We start from the raw sequence: 9,875 nt of genomic DNA, 5'->3' as shown, positions 1-9,875 counted from the left end.
TCTGTTTCTGTTTCTGAAAGTACTTTGTTATTAATTTCTTTACGATGAACTTACGGCAGTTTTGCTTATTCAACTTCACTTAATTTTAAAGATTCTCTTCTTTAAAGGTTTAATGGATAAATTTTCCATAATAAACTGTACTAATTAAATGATTATATGTCCTACCAGTATTTTGTATCTGTTTCTGAAAGTTTATCATCGGAAAGTTTGTTATTAATTTCTTTAGGACAAACATACGGAAATTTTGCTTATATATGAAACGTTTTTGTGTAGTATGATTATTTCTCTATCTGTTTGTTAATGTTGTATTCACAATTGTGTTTCTCAAGTGTCTAAAAAAAAATAATAGTAATTCAATTTCTCTATAAAAAGTTCTTTAATTGATATGGAACTCACTGTACATATTATTATAATTCATCTATAGCCTCGGTTAAACTATTATCCGCAAGATTATTATTAAGATGGTTAGGACGAACATAACGAAACTTGGCTCATATATGAAACGATTATGTGTAGTATAAATATTTCTCTTTTTGTTTCTTAAGGTTGCTTTCACATTTGTGCATATTGTGTTACATATATGCAATTTATTTGCAATATGATACATCCTAATAATTAATCTATTTTTTAGGGTGATCCCTTGAGTCTTTGCTTCACCTTTAAGAATGATAAACAAAGGAGGCATTTAATGTTCTCAAAATTTTGTTCAGTAAGGCCACTAACATGAAGGTTCTTGCGTTCAAATCATCTACTCATGATGAGACAGTTACGTTTGCTAGTCCCAAAGTGAAGATCAAACCCATGAAGTCAAGTAATTTGTGAATACTAACATTTTTCATTTTCAGAGGTTTCACGGATGAAAGAAATCATCGATACAAATCGCAATGAGGTTCATATCTATTGACTAATTTTTATTAACTTCAAATTAACTATTTTGGTATTGTTGGTTTTGTACTAAGATTTTAACGTATTTTCAGACCTTATGAAGTAAGTTTTGGTTGCTGATCTTGACATAAAAAGATTAATGCAACAATGTGGAAATTTAATTTTTTAATAAAATTATTTTTACTAACTTTTGAAAATATTATTGCAATACTTAATGGTTGGTGCTGACCTTTGTAGTTTTACTTGCTTGATTGATGGAAATGCTAGTTGATGGGGAAATAACAACGTGGCTATAAGTTCATTGACTGCTAACTAATTGAAGGAATATGTTAGTGAAATTAAGATTAACTATCAACGTACAATTTAAAGACTTAATAGCATGTGATATATATGTTTTGTTATAGATAACTAATAAATCAAAATACTATTACTTTGTAGCTGCAATTTGATTGCGTTTGAGCATTTGTTTCTGTTTCGTTGGGCCGGTCCATAGAAACAGTCTCCGTGCTATTTTGACCATTACATATGATGGCAGAAGACCGACTTGATCTCCTCCATCATTCGGCAAAGCTTGCTTCTATTTTTGTGGTACATTCTCCTCCTATTCCTCCATAGTTATAGTTGTACGTCACTTTGTGCGAGTGCGGATTACATTCATATTACTTCTTATTTCTTAGGCAGTTGAATTGTCCCAGAAGAAGCTTTGCTATTTATCACACCTTTATATTATTACTTCTCATTTCGCAGGCACCTGAAATATGATATTGAAACAAAGTTGTTCTCTCAATTGAAAACTCAAATGGTGAGAGGATACAAAAATATTGCATAAAGTATATAGGTTAAGTTAGAACTGTAATTTGATGTTTGATGTTCATCTCTTGATGAGTAACTTCTACTAATTTTAGTAAAGAGGAGATAAGTTGATTTTAGGAAACTTTTGCAGTTTAAAAGAACAATGCATATTTTTTCTAAAAAATTAAATTTTATTAGGACTACTTATGAGCATGTGAATATGAATGTAGGATAATCATTTTTTTCCTCATAATTTGTACTTATACAATGGAACTATAACACAAAGTTTCTTCCCGGCAACTGTGTTAAAAATTCCATACAAAGTTTAACAACTATCATTAATTCTCTCGCTTTTTTTTTACAGGTGTGGGATAATATTGGGTATGTTGTTGTTGATGATCTTTTACAGATGATTCAGATAGCAATTGAATAAAGAAGACGATTCTTATGAGAAAACAATATCAAAGTACATTATGGCATTGGGATGACTTGCCATGGGCTCATATTGTATACTCAAAACACCATTTGAGAGACCTCTGTGAAAACAATAAATTGTAGACTCCCTAGGGTTGCTTTAAGGCTTTGTGATGCAATTCACTATTCCACTGCGTTTATATTTTCATACAATAATAGTATATGCATGTTCCTTTTTGTCTATCGTATTTTTAAAGTAATATTTTTGTATGAAAATTTATATTTAATATTCTCCGCGCAACGCGCGGGTACGGATACTAGTATATAATAAAAAGAGAGGTAAAGTCACCATATTAAGCCAAGTGGCATAACCATAAGATAACAAGTGTAGATTTTTAGGACAAAGCTCCAACAAAGTTGGAGTTTTATAATTATTTAAAAATAAAAAACGAGAATAAAAAAAGAAAAAATTATCAATTCAAATTGGGGAATAGTTTCATGTTGAAGTATGCCACCAGAGTGCCATACAAAATGAGTCTTTTTCCCTTATTGTATGGATGGGAGCAACCCGACAGAACAAAATATATCAGATAGAAATTTTAAGACACCTAAAAGGGAGAAAAGGAAGATGTTGATCCTCATTAAGATTTAAGATACAAAAACTGTTCTCTAACAGTATCATCACAATTTGTTTATGATGAAGGCAAGGGAAATATCTTCACAGTACAGTCCAATTTCGAGAATATATGAGACTGAAATCCCAAAAAGAGCAGGGTGGCGTTTCTCAGACAATTCGCTCCAGCTCCCTTGCATAGCTGAGTGTTTGAGTGATAAGCTGCAGGGATGGTATCTCCTTGCAAGGCACGGAATCTTTTACTTTCTGGAAAATCACAAAGCCATTTTTGATCTCCCACTCTGGATGCTCCTGCAGAGAACAATAATAGCTGCTGTTGCTTGTAATTGATCGCTCTATGTGCAGAGAAGAGTGGCAACAGTATCGGGAAGGATTCAGACAAACACAAGAGTCAAAGGCCATCCACAAAACCGGCAGGTACACATCCAGTATCCCGGAGGCTGAGAGAGCTGGGTTCTATGAGGTACAAGGCTTTAAGGCAATGATGTCCAGTATAAGCCACATGTGGGGTTTTACTACTGGTTTGAGCCGGCAGTCCTTTAAACAAGTATCTGGCTGGTGCAGTTGCTATTTTCTGATTTTACCATCATATTCTCTGATGCTAAGCAAGACTACTAGGAATATGAGGAATATTCATACTAAGAACCTAGCACAATACAGTAGTACTAAGGTACGTCAGCACCTATCAAGAGGACTCATCTACTTTGTACCTACTTTGTCCTTGGAGCCTCTACCAGCATATCTTGCGAACAGAGCAGAGATGAAATAAAGGTGTTCTATGTGAGAGGCTCAGCAAGCTGAGAAAAAAATTCTATCTAATTCAGTGAAATATGAGAGTTTCCCATATATAGTTGAGGAGAAGGGCAAGTGACAAAAAACAAGAAGCACGGGCATTTACCCAGGCTTTGTTGGGTTACGGAGATTTGTGGTTGAGGGGCGGTCTGGAAAAGAGTAATAATAAGAGAAAGATGGTCTGGAAAGCTGGTATGGAGGACTCTTGCGAGTATTTAGCAAATGGGAATGCTGTCTGGGTGCGGGTGTGGCCCGGGAGTGAGTTTCTCAGAGATATGGTGGCGAAAAGAGGTATAAGAAACAAGATTTCAGATTTTTTTTACTATTCCGGCATCATATATAGGGCTCCAATTTGGTGAAGAATACCAAACACAACAACTCTAGGGCAAAGGGTGGTGGAGAAATTTGAGACAAATCGGAAGAGGTTGCTAAACCCTAGTTAACAATTTATCAGACAGCCTTTCGCCTTATATTATGCCATGTTCCCGCTGCTGTCAAAGTTGGAGAAATTGGGAATTAGAAGAAAATTCCTATGGATAAAGTGGAACACAATGATCCAACCAAAGGAGGGGCGTTTCAGCGTGCAAAGGAAGGTGTTTGGAACTTGAGAATATATATATATATATATATATATATATATATATATATATAGAGAGAGAGAGAGAGAGAGAGAGAGAAGGAGACTCAGATGGAAAGTTGAAAGTAGAGAAAATTTGATAGTAGAGGAGAATTGTGTGTGAAAGCAGCTTATAATGTACCATCCAGCTTTGTAGACAGTTGCATCCATTGGTCATGGCAGTTACAATGGGAAACTAGAATCCCCCTGAAATAGCAGGTCTGGATCAAACTTCAAGACGCTTGTTTAACACAGAACTATTTAAGCAAAATGGGTTTCATAAACAGCAGATCTCAACAGATTTGGGGTTGACGCTTACTTGATTGATTGAATAATAGATGGAAAGAAAAAGCTACCTGAAGTGCTCAGAAGAGGCAGAAACATTGTTGCTTTGGATATTCAGTTTAGGCAAAACTTGAAGACTGAAGCGGTCGACTATCAGGAGGAAGTTTATAACAATTAGTCCATGCGGACCACCATTGTATAACCATTCATCAATGGATGCCGCTTCCAAGATTGGGTAGTTTTCCCTGAGCTGGTTGCTTGAATCTATAGGCTACCTTTCCCATCTGCTTTTCTACAAGGTCTACTTTCAGACGGGACCAAGCCTTTAGGTTGTTTAAGTAGGTTTGGGCTAAGGTCAATCTAATACCAATATATTTCTATGTCCTGTACTTTATATTTTATACTAGTCAATAAAATCTGTTGAATTGTTGTTCACATTGAAAGGAGTCGAGATTGATAAGGACTATACTCCTACTTTACAGTGAGGAGATCATGGTAGAAGGATCTGACTGCTGGAGTTAAATGCAGAAAGAGGGTTAATTCTCTGTTAAGTCTTCTATAATTTTCTGCTTAGGGGAAAGTTTGACACTCTAGGGCTCCTTAGATAGCTTAGGCACCTAAGAAAGTGAATTGTTTTATATTTCTCTAGACAGCAGCACAGGAAGGAATTTTAACTGAAGAAATTTGGGAAAAGAAGATTTAACACACTAGCCGGTGTTTGCTCTCCAAACAGATGGATATGAACATCTGTTGGCGCACTATAGAATTGATTTAAGACTTTGGACCATGAAGGTTAACCTTAGAAGAACCACTTGGTTCATCAGGCAATGTGAAGAGCCTTTTATGGAACTGGAAAGGACACCGAAGTAATAAGAGAGACAAGGCATGGTAAATGATCCTGAATGCAGTGACGTGGAGAATATGGAGGGGAAAAAAAAAGAGATGAAAATTTGAAGGAATACGGTATTCTACATCCCAAACTGAAAACATTATGATGCTTTTGTGTACTTCTGGAGTACTTAAAGCTTTCTAACTTTTCTTCTTCTTGTTCTTTTCTTTTTTCTTTTTTTTTTGCTTTGAACTCAGAGCTTTCTGACTTCCACAGAAGATTGGATGTCATTTGCAGAAATATTGTTGTATAGTACTATTTGCCTTGTACATGACTTGCATATTTGTATAATAGAACTTATTTCAGAACAGAAAAAGGGAAAGAGGTAGATTTACCTCCCTAACATATTCAAGTAGTTCTTGGTCTGAGGAGAACAGCAACATCTGTCGAGCATCACTACTTGAAAGACAGTCATACGCCTTCTCACTGCATCCAGCTATCTCATCCCTAGCAGTGACAAGATGATTTACACCATTTAAATCTAAAGCTGAAATTGTCACAAGGAATTATAATTGTATACAATATGATGGATTGGCAATCAGCAGTGGAACCGAGTTTTATTGACAAAGTTGTAAATTGTCTGGCTAATAGTGAGCTTAGCAAGACAGTTCCCAAAAACAATTGAGGTTAGGTTATAATAGGTTGTCTGAAAGTTCTTGTAAGTCATTCTTCAAAGAGCACCAAAAGAGTAAGCAAAAGTAGCATCCAGTATCATCAGCCTGGTGTTCTGCCAATAGCTATAGATACTGTTGGTGATATCCGTTATTTTGCTAAAACCAATAGAACATACCTTACAGTCTTTGCTAACAGGTCCATGAAATAAACGTAGGTTGCATCAGGCACGGATTGCCTCGCACTCAACACACGGTGGTAAGCCCCTTCCATGAAGGATTGCTCCAATTCCACAGCATGCTGTATACAAGGGTTGTCCAAAGCACTAGGAGAAAGCAACTCTAGTTCTGTGTGGAATTCAGCAATCCTATTCTGTACAAGGAGTCTCAAAAGATTGAGACCTAAGATTGGATATTCTTGTGCAGAAGGTGGAAGACGGCCACTGTTCCATCACAACAAAAAGAGAAGCACAAGCACAATGGTTAAATTCAAGTACATTGCAGCAACCAAGCAGACTCAACACGCCGTTCTTACAATGATAAAAACAAAGCATGTGAGAATAATACTTAACATGTTCTATTCTAAACTTTAAACCCTCAATTAGTTGGAAATGGCAATTTGAAGCTTGAAGAGAAGCACTGTAAGGTGCCAATCCAGTTGCAATTTAGCTTTGATGCAGAAAGCTTATTCTGCAACCTCATTTGACATGTATATTTGACGTGTGAACATCAGATTTGTTTCCCCTTTCTTTTTGAATATGCAGAAGAATGAATGACAGGCAGGATTAAAGAGTGACCAGCTAGTTACCGAGCATCTGTGTAATAAGGTTTCAGCTGGAAAAAGTCCCTCTCAAATGCATCCTGGTCTTCCATCTTTACAGCTAGAACAACTGCATGCTCATATATATCTCCTGTAAATGTTATGTCACTGATCGTTAATCCATTATGAGTGTGGAGAACAGGAAAACCATATACTTATACCAATTTCCAAATACATACAGCTAAAGATCTATCATTGTCACATTTGAAACCCAACAAGAATCCCAACAGATTGAGTATAACAAAATGAAAGCAACAACAACAACAACTACCCAGTGAAATCCTACTAGTGGGGTCTGGGGAGGTTAGTGTGTACGCAGACCTTACCCCTACCCCGAGGGGGTAAAGAGGTTGTTTCCGAAAGACCCTCGGCTCAAGAAGACAAAAGAAAAGAGGCAATATATCAGTACCATCAATAGAAATCATAGAACAAAGAACAGCATCACCAGAACCAGAAAATAAGTGAAAAGCAAAATAATAACCGGTAGTTAAAGCATAGCACTAAGAGGAATGAAAGAGTAGTGTGAACGCAACGTTTATAACAAAATGAAAGCATAGGTAATAAAACCATTGTGTTTCCTAGCTTTGTGAAGCTATCTGCAATGTGTTCTATAACAATGAATAACAAGGATGCTGGGATACTTAAAGCAACTATCGCAGGGAATAAGCAAAACATTGAGATTTATTTTGAAACTACCACAAAACTAAAAGCGCAAGCAAGCAAATTCTCATCTTTTTAGAGTTTCACAAAACAATGATGTCCAATTATTTTCTCACTAGCCACACCCACCAGATAGGAAAATGGTACTAAATCTACCTGATAACTGGCCTCATAGAATATAGGTCTTGTCTTCTCACAGTCACTGATTTTCTGATTTACTCTCGTCTCACACATGAAAATGTGTAAGCATCTGTATTCATCTTTAATTATTTGTTTAACAGTTCCATCTTTCAAACTTTCATATTACTTTATGTACTTCCTATCAATGTTTCAAAAGTCAGTAGAAAGCAATAAGCAGAGAACTAAAATAAAATCAGATAAAAAGAGTGGAGCATATTACTTGCAATCGTCAACTCTCGGATAGCATTAGGTGTGTTCTGAAATAGGGGAGGCAGGCTCTTGTATTCGGTCAATAGAACCTGCAACATCAAAAGAAGATAATGTTAAGAATAAAGAAAATAATTAACACTGATTTCAACCAGTCGGAAGAATTACTGCCAATGTCTAGCAAAGAGAAAAAGGAGAAACAATTCCGCACAAATGCAAGTATTGATGAGCTTGAGCATTTGGTAGTGGATTTGAAGCGATTACCTTCAGTTGGGAGAGAAATCTAGTGCAAGTTTCGAATTCGTTCCGTACAGTTGCAGCTTTGAATCGTTCGAACAGCTGTGAAATCTCTGTAAGCTTTGGATCCATGTCTATGTTCTTCCAAAAGCTTTGCTTCCCTTCGGCGCTCACAAACAAATCAACAGGAACATCAGAATTTTTGGGATTAATTGGGGGACAAAAGCCACTAGCTATTTAAAATATAGCCATTATTTGCATTGTATTTTAAAAAATAATCACTATTTCAAAAAGGGGTAAATTATGCTATATACCTATAGAAGACAAAATAATTAACCGTATCTACCCATGTTCATTTATTTTACGTTTTATACCTATGCGGCATATTTATTTTGCCCCCTCCATCCATTCTTACCTTCCCATTGTTTAGCATGAAAGCTCGTGTTCTCATAGATTCATTTATGCATATTTTTTATATCTTTTAAGTGTATCACATTTTTTCAATATTTTTCATCATCTTATCATAATAATACTAATTAAAAAATAATATAATATTTATTAAATAATATATAATATTATAAACATATATGAATTTGTAGAACACAAAAGGATATTACTATTATTATTATTTTAAAAAAGATATCCATCAATATTTATGCTCACACATTTAATAGCATATTTAGAAAGTAAATTAGCAAATACTGGTTTTTATTTCAACGTATGCCAAAAAACTTTTTTTTAAGAAATTTTATGTTTCCCCATCTCTTCTTTTCTTTATCTTTTTATCCTTTGATATAATTTATCTTCTCCCTTTTTTTGTCTTTTTCTTTTTCTTGAAAAAGTCAAAACCACCATTGAAGGACCTTGAATCTTGAAATTCATATATTGAGTTTATAGTTGTTTTTATCCAATTGTACTTGGGTTTGTTTGAAATGTTAATTGAAGGTTGTAGCTAAACATTGAGTGAATTTTTGTGGAGATTTTGCAGTAAATTTTTTAATTTGGATTAAAGTTGAGTTGAACTAGAGAAGAAGAATTTGTATTGTATACCAAAATGATATAGTACATACCATTCTGGTATACAGTTCATTCCAACGGTATACTGTTACAGTATATTATATAATGTAACAGTATACTATTACAATTTTGTCCTTTTGAATTTTTTTTAAAATTTTAATTGAGTATTTTTCAACTTTTCAACAGAGTTCTCATGTTTTTTAAAAAAAAATTCTTCAAAATATTCAGTTTGAAATATTTGATTGGAGGTTGTGGCTAAAGTTTGATTTAATTTGATGGAAATTCTTGGGTAGATTTTTTAAATTTAGGTTAAAATTGAGTTGAACTGGCGAAGAAGACTAATTGTTACTATATACCAAATTAATATACTATATACTTTTTTGGTATATAATATTTAATTCAATAGTGTGTAATTTATTGCATTGAACTGGCGAAGAAGAATTTGTATTGTATACCAAAATGATATACTATATACCATTTTGGTATACAGCTCATTTCAACAGTATATTGTTATAGTATACTATATAAAGTAATAATATACTATTACAATTTGGTCCTTTTAAAATTTTTTAAAATTTTCATTGAGTTCTTTTTCAACGGAGTTCTCATATTTTTTAATTTTTCTTTAATCAAAATATTTAGTTTGAAATATTTGATTGGAGGTTGTGGCTAAAGGTTGAGCCAATTTGTTGAAAATTCTGGAGTAGGTTTTTGAAATTTAAGTTGAAATTGAATTGAACTAGCGAAGAAGACTAATTTGTATTGTAAACATACTATATATTATTTTATATATAATATTTAATTCAATACTGTATAATTAATTACGTTGAACTGGC

At 34.2% G+C, this 9,875-nt stretch overlaps 1 protein-coding gene across 3 annotated transcripts; it reads right to left on the bottom strand.

Annotated features, from left to right (window-relative positions):
• Positions 1 to 1,606: 1,606 nt before the first annotated feature.
• On the bottom strand, positions 1,607 to 8,231 carry LOC104106863 (26S proteasome non-ATPase regulatory subunit 8 homolog A-like). 3 transcript variants are annotated; one of them, XM_070191546.1, is made up of 6 exons: positions 8,050 to 8,226; positions 7,799 to 7,877; positions 6,727 to 6,829; positions 6,098 to 6,361; positions 5,643 to 5,754; positions 1,607 to 1,636 (listed from the first exon to the last, which is right to left on the bottom strand). In XM_070191546.1, the coding sequence occupies exons 1-6, from the start codon at positions 8,152 to 8,154 to the stop codon at positions 1,622 to 1,624; spliced, it is 678 nt and encodes a 225-aa protein (XP_070047647.1). In that variant the 5' UTR covers positions 8,155 to 8,226; the 3' UTR covers positions 1,607 to 1,621. The 3 variants fall into 3 exon arrangements, with proteins under 3 accessions (XP_070047647.1, XP_009613807.1, XP_009613806.1); XM_009615512.4 differs by lacking the exon at positions 1,607 to 1,636 and adding an exon at positions 2,707 to 3,016 and having other exon boundaries at positions 8,050 to 8,231; XM_009615511.4 differs by lacking the exon at positions 1,607 to 1,636 and adding an exon at positions 2,707 to 3,035 and having other exon boundaries at positions 8,050 to 8,228.
• Between the last annotated feature and the right edge of the window lie 1,644 nt (positions 8,232 to 9,875).

Source organism: Nicotiana tomentosiformis, chromosome 12 (assembly GCF_000390325.3).
Source record: "Nicotiana tomentosiformis chromosome 12, ASM39032v3, whole genome shotgun sequence".
Taxonomy (NCBI): Eukaryota; Viridiplantae; Streptophyta; class Magnoliopsida; order Solanales; family Solanaceae; genus Nicotiana; species Nicotiana tomentosiformis.
The sequence above is the reverse complement of the archived record's forward strand: the minus strand, read 5'-3'. Positions and strand labels throughout refer to the sequence as shown.

What these genes read in the sequence shown, in the direction of transcription:
- LOC104106863 (XM_009615511.4), bottom strand. Translation starts at nt 8,154, where the DNA reads ATGGATCCAAAGCTTACAGAGATTTCACAGCTGTTCGAACGATTCAAA. An exon ending in CCTTATTACACAGATGCTCG is followed by an intron (nt 6,362 to 6,726) that starts GTAACTAGCTGG and finishes GTGATGGAACAG; the next exon opens with TGGCCGTCTTCCACCTTCTG. An exon ending in TACTTGAATATGTTAGGGAG is followed by an intron (nt 3,036 to 5,642) that starts GTAAATCTACCT and finishes AAGCAACAGCAG; the next exon opens with CTATTATTGTTCTCTGCAGG.